Here is a 14,469-nt window from a genome sequence, read left to right as displayed (position 1 = left end):
GGAGGCTGCTGTTTCATAATGCTTATCTTGCTCAGAGCCCAGTGGGTGAGGAGTGGGAGGCCTTGCTGCAGACTCACCCAGTGCACATGATGTAGTGCTAGTAGACCATAGCCTCCTTGCCATGTGTCCTTATGACCTCCCACTGTGCTTTCTTGTGTGCTTACTGTTAGAGTAGCCCCCTGAATGCTTGGTTAATAAACAGGGCAACCATTGTGTTCCAGCTTAGCTGTGTGTTTAGCTCGGCATATGCTTTAGTTTACTATGGGAATGTAATTTGTTTTTGCTGCATGTACTTGTTCAGGTGTAGTAATAGTCATGGTAGTAGTCCAAAGCAGGATGCTATCAGACTTGTTTTCCTGCCTCACCTGTCCTGCTTGCCTGGCTTTTCTTGGACAGTTGGGATTGAATTACTCCAACACAGCAGAGAGGTGACTGGCTCCATAAAAGTCATCTTTCCTGATGCAGGTAGACTCACCAACAAAAGCTGCCCAGGCAGGGAGACCTCTTTTGAAAAGCTTCCCATTTTCACCCAGCATCCCTACCTATATGAGCTCCACCCCTGTGGAATTCCCTCCTGGAACAACTCCCTGCAGGTTGGTGTTGGACCATTAACTGATATTCTTAAAACAGGATCAAGAAGCCGGGCCCAGTGATGCATGTCTGCAGGCTCAGCTACTTTGGAGGCTGAGGTCGGAGGATGACTTGAGCCCAGGAATTCAAGACCAGCCTGAACAATGTAGCAAGACCCCTTCTCAAAAACAGAAAAATTTTATAAAATGATCAAGCAAATATGGTCCACCCTAGATTCTTCTTGTCCACATCTTTTTTTTTTTTTTTTTAATATCTTAATTGAATGTGTGGTGCTCTGAGAGGGACAGAGTTAAGTGTGTCAGACAGCTCCAAGATCCTTCTCTCAAGGAATTTATAGTCTAATAAAAGCTGGTTTTTTTTTTTTAAATCGGATGACTTAATGTTCTAATAAATTAGACCATAACATGTTTGGATGTAGTATTCCCATCTTTGGTTATTTGGCTTTAATTCTGCCAAGGCATATGTTTGAGTCATATCTGTCAAGTTGCTATCAGCAGTGAGGCATAAATAAAAACAGCCACTTCATCCATGTTATCCACCTACCTTGCATATGTGTTGGAGGGCACACATCTACACTTTAGTGATCTGTACAAATTTGGGTATTTCCAAGAATTTTGCCTCTATTCTTACCAAACCTCAAGTAGCTAGTGTAAAAGGTTAAATGAAAGCTCTATGGTAAAGGCACAAGGAACAGTTGTCATGGGGAAGGAAATATGAGGAAAGTCTTCATGGAAGAGGTAGCCTCTGAGCTGCTCTTGGAAGGCTGCAAAGGCAGTCAGTCGGAATGGCCAATAGGAATAACAGTGAGAGCAGGGACAGGAGCAGACAGGGGCTGTCTTAAGGGCTTCAGGCGCAGAGTGTGCTTGGAAGAGAGGGCATGGAGGAAGAGATAAGACATGGTCCCTGCTACCAAGCACTGGGCTTGTTTCTGTAAGCTTTAGGAGACAACATTGAAGGACACAGCCTAACCCACACTGAATACCACTGCATTGGTGCCAGGGCTGAATGTATGGGTGAGGTGGGAAGTGAAGGGCTATTGGCCTGATCTGGAGCACAGGTTGGTTCTTCCTGGGTGCTGACCATCACATTTCCTTCCTCTTCCTGCTCACAGGCAGCCTGTTGAGGAGTCAAGTCAGTGCTTCTCCATGCTGCACATCAGCCCCACACCTTGATGGGCATTGATGCTATGCATTCTGACATGCTGCTATAGGCAGTGAGGGTAGAAGGCACCCTCCTCCCTGCCTCACAAAAATTGCTCTGGTCACTGTATGAGGAATGAATTGGAAGAAGCCAACCCAGAGACCAGGAGCCATTAGGTTTCCAAGCAGACATTCATGCAGATCGCTGGTGCATCTAGAAGAGCAGAGCTTCAGGTCCATGGGGTGGCCAGCAGCATTGTATTCACTGGGGTTTCCCAAGTGTCTGGAATGGTGGATGCTCAGAAATATGGCAGTTTTGCCAATTAAAGAGTCTTTTGGGTCAAAAGTTTCTATTTTTAGTCTGGAATGGTTGGGGAGAACCGGCCTTCTGTTGAAATAAAGTACTTGGAGAGATTTGTCTGAAGGAATGGAAGCTTTGATTGTGTTAAAAGAATTAGGGGCATCTGTCAAGGAAGAGATAATTTCAGTGCATAGGAACTTTGGAAGCTTGGTGAGATCTGTAGTAATTTTGGTTATTTGAATGCAAAATTAGTTTTTAATGCTGAATTCCAGTAGGAGGAGGAAGTCAGGATCTGCCTAAGAGGCAAGAGATTGCAGGTGTAAAGGGAAGCTGCTGCACAGCTTTAGTGTGGGTTCTAGCCACTGGCCTTTAGCCAGTGAAAGCCATTTCTGCACTTTCTCCACTGTACTTCTTGAGTTTAAATGAGGAGCAAGAATTCTCCTCCCACCTACCAGAGTCAGTGGACAGCCTAACTATTGCACATTCTCTCTTGCTGTGTTCCCACACTGGCAATTTTGCTGGTGTCTCTTGTAGGTATTTTGGTTCTCTGTCACACTTGTGGTGTATAACTTGCCTGAGGTACTTTTAAAAATAACTTCTTTCTCCCAAGTAAATACCAGGCTTGGTATGCTTTGTCATGTCCTCTCAATCATATTTATAAAACATCTTTCCACATTAAAAACATTTGCTTGTATTTGTAGAACAGACTAATTCTGATTTCAAAAATCCAATGAGCAAATGGATGGAGAGAGTTTGGCTGCTGTGACAAGAACTGAAGAGCTTTGGTGGAGAGCACCTTGTCACTGCCAGCTCTGAGTGCCAGCTCTGAGTGCCAGCTCTAAAATGACATTGCTTTCTCCCTCAGTCCTTCAAAGCCCATGGGGCATGTTGAGTTCTGTCTTCTTCATTTTACTTTTGAAAGTTATGTCGTGCACACCATTGGGTTTGGAACCAGAGCCCTTCACTTTCCAGGTAATAAAATCAAGCCTGAGAAAAGTCAGGGACTTGGCTGAAGTTCCAAGAAGTTCTGTGGTGTTTTTACTACTTCACCATTCTGAGAGGATACTTAGCTTCTGAGCTACTCAGAGTGTAAAATCAACATGTCACTTAAGAAGGAACCTTTCAGCGGTCCTTTTCAGGCTGGGGCAAAGCTTGCAAACCGCAGCTGCCCCCTAATGTGAAGAGCTACAGCAATGTGAAGAGTGCTGGAGTTCAGTCCCTGAGGCCGATTCATGGAAAAGAAAGCGTACAAGAAAAGCTCCTTGCTGACTTCTGGCCTCTGCATCTGCCAGCCTACTGTCCACAGCTGCTGCTGCAGACCTTGCTGGACCCAGGCAGCTGCTCACTTGAAGTGAAGGATTGGTGCCCAGGTCATGCTGGAAAAGGGAAGAAATAATCAAGACAGTGCTTTCTGAAGTAAAATATGCTCAGAGAGCTGGGGAGAAAAACTCTCTGCCCACTTGAGATAGGATGAGTATGTGGGTTCCAGGAATTTAAACTCAAAAATCTTTTTACTCTTCAAGTCTCACTCATGATTTTTACTTTAATACCATAATATTGGATATCCTCACAACAATGCTAAACACCAGTCTTTAATAAAAATTAACATTATCTAAGTGAAACTTCTCCTTCTTGGACACCTACTTATATTTAGCAAATGTGAAGTAATGTTGCTTTGCACATCAGTCATCCTTTGTTATATCTTTGAAATATCATTGATTTGTAATCAAGAAAGCTCCAAATGCAATGCATCCATTTTTAGATTGGTTTCAAGTCAACAGTGGTTGAACAAGGAAGTAACTAAAATACATGAAGCCAGGTTATTAATTTGGGTTTTAAACAGAACGTAGAGTGGTCAGGGAGGACATCCATATTTTGTAACTGGAAAAAAAAATCTGATTTTTGTAAAAAGGAGAAATTTATAGTATTTTAGAATTACTTTGTTTTTCATTGGCTTTCTATAGTTTTGAAATTGAATATAGGATCAGGGGAGCTTTTCGTTTTATTTTTATGTACATAAAATGTGACTTTAAAAGGGCTCTTTTTGTTGTTATTGTTTTGTTTTGTTTTGTTTTTTTGTGGTGCTAGGGATTGAACCCAGGGCCTTGTACATGCTGGGCAAGCACTCTACCAGCTGAGCTATATACCCAGCCCAAGGGCTTTTGTTAATGAGACAGAAAATCCTATAACTTATTCAATGTGTATTGTCTCTTTAAATGGTAATTAAGATTGACAAGTACTTGTAAGTTTTCTCTGGATGATCTTTGGATCCAGAGTTACCAATAAAAATAGATTAGCTTAATGTGCTCTTGGTTGTTTTATATCATATTTCTTATTTTTTTCTTTCGTTTCCTTTTTTTTTTACACAAATGGCAATCCTAGAGATGGCACTCTGATCTTAGAGGTGTGCCATTTGCAAATTTGGGTTGAGTCTGGAAAATAATGGTTGGCATTGAAAAGGCCTACATTTGGGTCTCTTTTCTTGAGCAGGCTAACTTCCCTGAGTCTTAATTTCTGGCTTAAAGAGGACAATAATAAAAGTCTGTTCTATTTTATTTGTAACCCTGGGGGATAGATATGATTTGAAATTCAAAATGTTTAAAAATTTAAAAAGGTAGCAAGGTATATGACTTGTGGTGCTCCTCGCGGAGTCTGGGCAGCACCTACCCCCACCCCCATAAAGAAATGCATGTACTATCTCCAAAGCCAAATGTACAGTAGTAACCCACACTAAAGGTTATTAATACCCTTAGATCAAGTTTTTTGCCAAGTAAATTTTAGAAACAATTTTTGGAAAAAATTTCGCAGCTTTTTGTGAAAGAATTGTGTGCGTCCCTATTATCCTCTCAAGCATAGGACAGAATAATGACTCAATAAATGATATGAAATCATTGGGAATAATACATTACATGTTGATGACAGAAAATTGCCCTAGTGGGGCTGGGTTGTGGCTCAGTGGTAGAGTGCTTGCCTGGTATGTGTGAGGCACTGAATTCCATCCTCAGCACCACATAAAAATAAGTAAATAAATAAAATAAAGGTATTGTGTCCATCTACAACTAAAAAAAATATTTTTTTAAAACTGCTCTAGTAGTATTTTAAATAATAAGCAGCTATGTATTTTGAAGAAAAAACATGATACATTGCATTGGTCTTCATAGAGCATGTTGTTATGAGGTGGGCTTTGTGAAAATATCTTTCAAGAGGGGTTAGTGTTTATAAGTTCTTAAAATAATAATAATTAGGAATATCAATCCTTCAAACATGGTGGATATCAGGTGGGGGGGGGGCCTTATTACTGAAAGGTGTTTCAAAAAGGTTATACAAGATGGCCACAAACCTGCCACTTGCAGGGGGAGGGTAAGTACTTGTCCAGTCCTGGGTATTTCATAGAAAATTGTGAGTGCTTGCTGGTTTGCTCTCACCTAGGTTTGCTCACCATTATCACAGTGTCATCTCCCCAAAGGTTATCCCCTGTAGCCTAAGCTGTTCTGAAACCAAAATGGAGGTCTTTTCTTTTCTACCATCTCATAACACCTATATGTCAGTTGTGCCAACTCAGAGAAGAGGCAGAATGTGCCTGATGCTAGAGCTTAAGAGAATGTGCCATAAGGTCAGGCTTCCTGGGTCCAAATCTGTAGACAGGCATCTCTCTGACATAACCCAGGACCCTCCGTCCCGTTGCCTCTGTAAGGTGAGAGTGGCATTTGTGCCTCCCTGTGGCTCACTGTGAGGATTGGCATAGCCTTAGGTCATGCCTGCTTCAATAGCAGGTGCTTAGGGGGCAAGGTAAGTATTATTTAATAAATGATGATTATCACACTTGCCATCATCACATTTCATCTTGTAGCTAGCTAGGGCTGTGATTTCCTTTTCATTAGAAATAGGAAATCAGATGTCACAATCTGCATGATTTCCTACACATCTGACATTTGACTTAAGTGTCTGAGTATTTTAAGTGTTGGCATTTAATTTTGGGGTGACCTTGACCTTGGAGTTGTCATTTATGTCCATTAGAGGGCACCGAAGTACAGAGAGATGAGCTCACATTGGCTCCTCTGAACAGAGAGAAGGTGGTGTTGGTCTCCTAGCTTTTCTCTTCTGTCTCTGAGCCAGGTAACTACGGGCAGGGATCAGCGTTTGCCCTTTTCCTCAAATTTGGAAGGAAAGTAGCAAAACCCCTGCCAACCTTGTTCTTGGGGCTCAGGACATAGCACACAGATGACAACCACTGGCTATGGATGGTATCGGAAAGGCAGATGTCTGAACAACGATGATAAATTTCCTTGACTTGCTAATCTTTTTATATTTTAAATTGAAGAGTTTCACAAGCATGTCTTTAAAATGGTATTTAGACAAATACATTGATTTAGGATCTTCTATCAATCTGGGAAATCATCAGATTTGCTACTCATTGGGGGTTTAATTTTTTTTTTAATTAAGAATATACAGAATATACTGTATGGTTTTTCAAAGTCTCCGTATCCTTCCATGAAGATCTTATGTGGTGTAAGCATGGGTGTTCTTATGTACTTCTAAATTCTTTTCATGTTTAAAATTCTTCATATTTACCTTGTGCATAGGGTTGGCCTCATGCCTAGCGGCAAAACATTCCACTAAATGCATTCATTCTTGGAGGTGCAGCAGGTGTGAAGTTGTTGAGACATTTCATTGGGAGGGGAATGGGACCTCTATTTTATGCTGTCATATAAACAACTCAGCAGCTTTAGATCTGCCTGGAAGTCAGGTGGTGAATGTGACAATACCCAGGGATTCTCTTGCTGTCTTTGTAATCTCAAGAAAGAAAAATGGTGTGGAACATCCACTAGCTAAAAAAGCAATGGAATATGTATATCCTGTGACATCAAGGAACCTAAAAATAGAAGGAAACTGGCCAGAGGTTCTGGATTATGGGTGGGGACAGCAAATGTGCCATGGTTTTGCCTCACTCATATGATGATGCTTTTCATGGAGTATTAAGTACTCACAACTCCCTGTGATTCTCACCATTGAGCAGGGAAGGGCAACAGAATCTGAGAGGATGAGGAACTTGCCCAGGAGCACACAATCAAGTTCTGTGTCTATGAGCAGAGGGGAGCAGAGCAAGGGACCCTTTTAGCAGCAGTGAACCTCTAGTTAAGCCTGTTTTATTTTATTATTGGCAGAGGTTGTGGCTAAGCTGCTTCCAGGCAGGTTATGCTCCACACCACTGCCTCTGCTGTTATTCTTCTACCCAAGATAGTTTCAGTTTGCATGTTTAGCTACTTGCTGAGGCATGAATGTTTGTGTCCCCCAGGTCATAAGTTGAAGCAAAGTCCTCATTGAGGCAGTATTGTGGCCTTTGGGAAGTGATAAGTCATGGGTGGGATCAGTGCCCTTAGAAAAGAGGCCTGAAGGAGATTGTTGACTCTTCTGCCTTGTGAGGACGTGTAGAGAGCATCATCTGTGAAGAACAACCCCTAACCAGACATGGAACCTGCTGGCACTTTGATTTTGAACGTGGCCTCCAGAGCAAGAGATAAATTGCTGTTGCTTATACATTATCCAGTCTAAGGTATTTTGTTATAGCAGCCTGAATAGACTAAGATGATACCATAATACAAACATGCAAAGTACAAGTGAGCTTTCAGTACTTTAGCAGCACATTACCAAATGTATTTTAGTATTTAAAATCTTTAGCTAAGTGTTTTTAGTTAAAGACATCACCAACTTTTGCCTTTCTCCATCAGAGAGAAACAAAGTTTGCATTTGATGTAGTATACAGTTTCATTAGATGTTGTCACTTTTCTGGGTGATTTCTCAAGTATAAGAACTCCCTAGTCCCCCATATAAACTTTAAAATATCAGATTGTACTGCTTTCCTTTCCTTTTTCTTTAATGTAGTAGATTTCAACTAGTAAGAACTTTGCTTAAGTAATTAAATTCACAGAATGTTAGGTTTTGCAGCATCTTGATTTGTAGAATAAGTTGTTCTTCAAAGCAAGAATTCTGGCATGTGTTTTGTTTTCTTAGATTTTACTTTTGTGTTTTGAGTCTTCTAAAAAAGAGGAAAAAAATAACTCTGCAGTTAAAATTGAGTTGCCTGAATTGTGAAGCTTTGAGCCTTTAAAAAATGTTAAGTTAAACTGATCCCCTGTGGCCTGATAGCCCTTTGCTTATACAAAATCCAGTTAGCTTCGTGGCTCAGTTGTGCATAAAAGTAGGTGAGATTTAATTTAATCATTATTGCATGTAATATTTATACATAGAAAGATCTACACTTTTAATTTAAGAGCTGATTAAAGTCCTGGTGGGAAAGCTGTTGCAAGATATAATTATCAAGTATGTTAAATTAGTATCCAAGTACTACTTCTAATTTTTTTTCCTGATTTACTTATTTCTTACAGAGTTTTGACAACAGACCATGTCTTCATTGGATAGCCCTAAACATTAAACAAGTTAGGACATTGTTTTTATAGCACATGTGGCTATATTTCATTGTAGGTGCTGGATTGGATCGAGAACCATGGAGAAGCATTTCTGAGCAAACATACAGGTGTGGGGAAATCTCTTCATCGGGCCAGAGCTTTGCAGAAACGTCATGAAGATTTTGAAGAAGTAGCACAGGTGAAACAATGGCTTTTACTGTTTTCTTTTCTAAATATCTATTGGTTGAATTATAATTTTAACCACATCTGAGAAGAGTTAGCTTTTGCTAGAGTGTTTGAGGCAGTTTTTTGAGGTTAAACTCTCAGGTTTCAAAGTTGAAGATACCATTGCCTAGGAAGGAACATGATTTAGTCACGTGATCATTTTGTAAAATGTGATGTTTGTAAAACAAATTTATGTCTCAGATGTTTTGTCGCATTTATTGTACCCTTTTTTGACTAGTTTTGATATTTTAAATCATGGTTAGAGAATAATAGTCCTTCTTGCATTTCTGTAGTGATGGGCCCAGCATTAATCTTGACCTGTTTTAGTTTTTTAAAGTGTGTGTGCTTAGGAAGCAGGAGCCAGGAGTACAGTGTATTCAGAGCATGGGATGTATGGAGTGTGAGCATTGGGTATGATACAGCTCACAAACTGTGAGTTTGGACAAGTTGCTTAACTTCTCTGAAGTGAGCTTTCTGCTCTGGAAAAAAAATCACACAATACATATGGATGTTATAAGGAAGTAGGGGAATGTTGTTTTAAAATGGTCTATGTAGGACCAATCCAAACTCAAGATTATGATATGATTGTGGTATTACAGAGTCTTAAAAATAAGAAAAAAAAAATGGTAAGATGATAATTGTGAGAATGACTATTTGAAAGACAGCGACTTTCCATCAGTAACCATAGATTCTGGAAGACAGTGGAATGGAATCCTAAGGAAAGAAACTTTGAACCTCGAAATCTGTACCCAGCTGAACTGTTGTTATTCAACAGTGAGGATAAAATATAGATCAAAACTGTGAGAGTTTGCCACTCAAATGCTATCAGAAAAACAAAAATATTCAGAAAGAAAAATGTTAAGAACCCACTGTCATTTAATTTCATGAGAACAGGGGCTTTGTTTATTTCATTTCTGTATCATTAACACCCAGGACAATGCCTGGCCTGTTTATGTGTTCATTAAAATTTTATTTGAGGGGTTGGAGTTGTGGCTTAGCAGTAGAGCGCTTGCCTAGTACGTGCAAGGCACTGGGTTCGATCCTCAGCGCCACATAAAAATAAATAAATAAAATTAAAGTAAAAAAAAAATCTCATTTGAATGAGTTAACTAAGTGAATGAATACAAAGGAATTATGCAAAAATGGCTGGTATCAACAATGAGAAGGGCAATTAGTTGATATATGTTTGTAGAATTAAAGAATTGATTATTTAAGCAAAGGGTGAATCTGGGAGGTAGTTAAAACAATATGGTAGCCGGTCACCAGTGCATGACTATAATCTAACTACTCAGGAAGCTGAGGCAGAGAATTACAAGTTAGTGAGACCTAAGCAACTTAGCGAGACACTGTCTCAAAATATAAAAAGGCAGGGGATGTGGCTCAGGGGTTAAGTGTCCCTGGGTTCAATCCCTGGTTCCCCAACTCCCACCCCTGCCAAAAAAAAAAAAAAAAAAAAACAACCAGATGGTACTGAAGTGCCAGCCCAGTTTCACATGAAAGGCAGAAAGGTGCTGTGAGGAAGATGGAAAGAGCTGTAACATCTGTCTTAGATTCCTTGACTTAGGGTTACACGTGGGTATTTTTTTAAAGCCACTAGAAATATATAGAGAGAAGGCATTACTTCTGACTAAATGTAAAGGAAAAATACAGAAAACCTGATAAGTAAAAACTTGGGAAAATGGGTTTAAAAGAAGGAAAAATAATAATAATAAAATCATGGTAGAAGTCACAAAATATAGTAATTTGTTCAGAATTATCAGTAATTACAGCAAATGACAAAGATTCTCAGAATGAATGTATTTTGAAAGTTATGGAGTTTATTTTTTTCAATGAGCACACCTAAAACACAAATACCTAGGAAGTTTAAAATTATAATTGGTATTAGAAAAAGGTCCACCTGGAAAATACTGATCATAAGAAAATGGGTATAGAAATATTAGTGTGATACAAAATAGACTTGAAAGCATAGAAACATTGTTAGAAATGAAGAGGGACTTCAGCTGTTAAAGGAAGGGGTCACTCTATAAATAATGGAGCCGTAAAACCTGTGAGACAAGGATGACAGGATCAACCCTGGGTGTGTTGGTATGTGGGCATGACAAAGGTTCAGTTTTGTGCGAGTCAGAGAACTCAGATATGGTGTGAATTACTGGATAGCAAAATGCACCTTAGGCTTCCTCTGTGGCAATATCTTTAAAAAGTTACTGACTTTTCCTGGCTTCATATATAAAGTAACAGCAACAGTCCTCACCTCTCTGCTTTGTTGATCTTGAGAAATAAGTAAGAAAGCAGCCTTGCTGCACACTTCCTGTAGCTTTGGAGTATTTTCCTCATCCATGTTTTGAAAGTGATCTCCCTACTTTAATTTGCTGAGAAATGTTTTGCCATCTTCTTATAGCTTAAAAAAAATGTGTAAAATGTGTGCTTATCTTTCTTTTATTTTTTTTCATAAGATAAGATACTGCTGTAGTTGCTGTGGTTTGATGAATGTAAAATTTGGATCATAGAGCAAAGATTTCAGACACCAGAGAATTTAAGAGACGGAACTACAAATTATAAGCTCTGGAAGTTGAGGCTCTTGCCTGGTATAGTGTATTTATACATGTTTATAGGCTAGGCTCCCCTTTCCCTCATCCTCTTGCTTTCCTGAACACTTTCCAGCATGAAGGACCAGGGTCTACTTAATTTTCTCTGGTGTGTCTGGTATCCCATTTGACCTTTCTCTCTTCAGTCTTGTGGGGCTCTCCATTCTACATTAGGGAAATGTCTTCTGTGGCTAATCTTGGCAGAGCTGTCCACACAAGTCCCCAGGGGCAACAAGAATGAGAAAACTTTTTTCTTAGAAAATGAACATTTTGCATTAAGGTTTCTAGGGCAAGGGGTCAAAATAGCATTTATGTTGTATTTGCTACGAGAAAAGCCAGTGCTTGGCTGCTCCTTCTGCTACCCTGATGAGTTTCAGTCCTTGCTTGTCACCTCTTGCTCCTTATCCTGGGATTTCCAAGGTTGCCTGACTTTCTTCCCCAAAATGAAAATTCCTCAGCCCATCTGAGCTGTACATGAAGGGGAGGAAACATTTGCAATTATCTGCTCCCACTTTTCCTGCCTCTGGATTTTAAATAATCACCCACCTTATGTCAGTTCTTTTGCTAGGCACAAAGGAGTGGGTGAGGGAACAGTGGGTAGCCATAGACCCAGATTTCCTGAATAGGCCTGGCTAGTTTCTGAGGACGTTCTGTGGTGTTTTGCTACCTGATGTCTAAGTCAAGACATAGAACTTAATAGAATTTAGCTTGGTGGCAAAAAATGAGGAGGACGTTAAGAGGCAGTCATGGGATCATCAGGTGGGGCTGTTGGGCAGCAGGACCACGTGGCCTGCAAAACTAGAATGGCCTGGCCTTCGAGGGCTGGGGAGATGCATGCCTGTGTCCAGTCTTTCCACTCTTTGGCCCCTGTCCTTTGCAAGTCTACCACCCGGTATGGACTCAGGCCCTCCGTCCTACCTGAGGCTGTACCTGTATTTTCTCAGTCTCTTAGTTTCAGCTTTTCCTCTGTCTGTGCCCTCCTCTGGTCCCACTGCAGGGCCTGGTCCCTCCAGTAATGGTTTCTGTCTCCAACATATTCACCATCTCTCTTTCTCACTTCTTTTCCACCCTCTCAAGAAGAATGTCATTTTTTTTCTGCTGTGTTTTTTAAATACCAGTTGGTTTCAGAAGAGTGCTCTGCTGCTTTACCTTTGCTTCCTGGTCACCCAGCTTTATGTCTCTTGATGGCACAGCAGACATCCAGCAATTTGCTTTGCTTAGAGTAGACACAGAGCAGCCATGAACTGGGACTCAGCTGCTCACACAGTTAACTTCCTCTTGAGTTTGAGTGACAGTATCCCACCCAAGCAGTCCACTGTCATGCATTCACTTCCTGTTGTCTTATAGGCTTGAGTCTCCTATAAGGAACAGAAGAGATGTGGCCCTACTCTTAGAGCTCTCAAATCTGTATTACCAGCACTAGTGCATGCTTGACCCATAGGCTAGTTCTTAAAAGACTCTGCTGGGCCTCAGATGCACACCATCAAGTATGGTAGGTGGAGGAGCTGCCCCTCAGGAGAGCCTAGCCATAGACAGAAGGCATAAAACAGGCATGGAAGATCCAGAGCAATATGGGGTCTCTCTCTAGCCTCTCCACCCTGTTTATCAAAGAACTTTTGGATAGTCTTTTCAATGGAAGCAAACATAACTACTAGGAGGTTCCATTGACCCTGACTTTGTTAGGAGGATGTGTAGTAGACACTGTTCAGATAGACAGAGCTTTGATGTCAAGACAGGATTGTACTTTATTTGTAGCTTGTTTGAAATTTCTCTGGTTCCTCCCTAAGAATAAAATGGCTTCAGTCTAGCTGTAGCACAGGGGTAGTAGAGTGGGGGGCCTTTACCAGATTTACTTCTCTGCCCTCTTTTCTTTACCTGCTTTCTTTCAAAGCTGATTATAATAGAAGTGCTTTTGGCAGGTGTCAGAGTTCATATTTTAGATTTATGTATTGGACAGAATGGGCTATCCTTAAAAATAGAAACAGAGGCATCTTTAGTGCTTAATAAGAGTCTTATTTCATTTTCTGAAATGTATTCACAAAGGTAAAACGAAGTTTAAAAAGACTTTAGAAAGAAGTTTCTTTTTTATACTTAAGTATAAGGTTGTTTAGATTGTGTCTTTGGGTTATATTTTGAAGGTTTCTTTGTAGAAATAATTCTAAATTGTCTTAGAGACCCTGAATTAACAATTTAGTCAATAAAGTTTTTTTCTCTCAGCAGACTTCTTTAAATTAGTGAGGTGTGGCATGATGAAGTAACAAAACAGATTTCAGAAAGGAAGTAGTGAAAGTCTATGTTTGAATTCACTGAAAATGTACTAAATTTAGAACAATTCTAGGAGGAACCCAGAAAGAACCTCATGTTTACTTGGTGGAAGTGAGTCGTGCAGTATAACTTCTTCAGGCAACAGACTTTGCAGCAGGAGCCTCAGTCTCAGCCACTGCTGTGGCCTCCTCAGGAAGCACTGGGATTCTTTTGCACACAGCTCTGCAGAGCTGAAAACCCTCCTCATGACTACTCTGAAGTTCCTTTCCTTTAATTTGTACAATGACTGTGAGTAGACCTATCCAGTTAACTGAATTCATGCAGATTGTTTCATAGCGTGTGATATGCCCAGCCATAGTGCATCTTCATGTACTAGTTCTGAAAAAGATATTAGCCAGATGTGGTGGCAGACATCTATTGTTCCAGCTACTCAGGGTCTTGAGGCAGGAGGATTACAGGTTCAAGGCCAGTCTGTGCAACTTAGTGAGGTGCTGTGTCAAAACAAAAAGTAATTAAAAAAAAAAAAAAGACCTGGAGAAAGCTCAGTGGTAACATGCCCTGGATTTGGTCCCCTATATGGGGGAGGGGGAAAAATAAATAAAAAATGCTTTTCATGTGAAACTATTTTGCAGGTGACTATTGGAAAGGAAGATGCTCTTTAATAGTGATCTTGATCTTTTGCTTCTAACTAATTGTCTAAGCAAGGTTTCTATTTAGATTTTAAAAACTGTGATTACAACAGCCAGTAAAGTCCAGAAAACTAAGATGAAGCTGCTTTTGAGACCCCAGAAGGTAACTTGAATGTCATTAATGAGTCTCTGGCATAGCATCTTTCCAGAGGTGCTGTTCTGTGAGTGCTTTGACTACCTGGCTCCTAACTGCTTATCCACCAGGATTCAAATTTCTCTCGCAAAGATGTAATGTATTGTAGAATTTGTGCTCTTGCATACCATGTT

General features: G+C 40.2%; 1 protein-coding gene across 3 annotated transcripts in view; it reads left to right on the top strand.

The window, feature by feature from the left end:
- Positions 1-14,469, top strand: part of TRIO (trio Rho guanine nucleotide exchange factor) — a 342,164-nt gene that overhangs the window by 175,738 nt on the left and 151,957 nt on the right. For all 3 annotated transcript variants that reach the window (XM_081288471.1, XM_081288470.1, XM_081288472.1), the window contains exon 10: positions 8,515-8,637. In XM_081288471.1, the coding sequence (XP_081144597.1) occupies positions 8,515-8,637 (123 nt within the window). The remainder of the gene's footprint in view (positions 1-8,514; positions 8,638-14,469) is intronic.

This window comes from Spermophilus citellus (assembly GCF_964194105.1).
Source record: "Spermophilus citellus genome assembly, chromosome: 1".
In the NCBI taxonomy this organism is placed as follows: domain Eukaryota; kingdom Metazoa; phylum Chordata; class Mammalia; order Rodentia; family Sciuridae; genus Spermophilus; species Spermophilus citellus.
The sequence above is the reverse complement of the archived record's forward strand: the minus strand, read 5'-3'. Positions and strand labels throughout refer to the sequence as shown.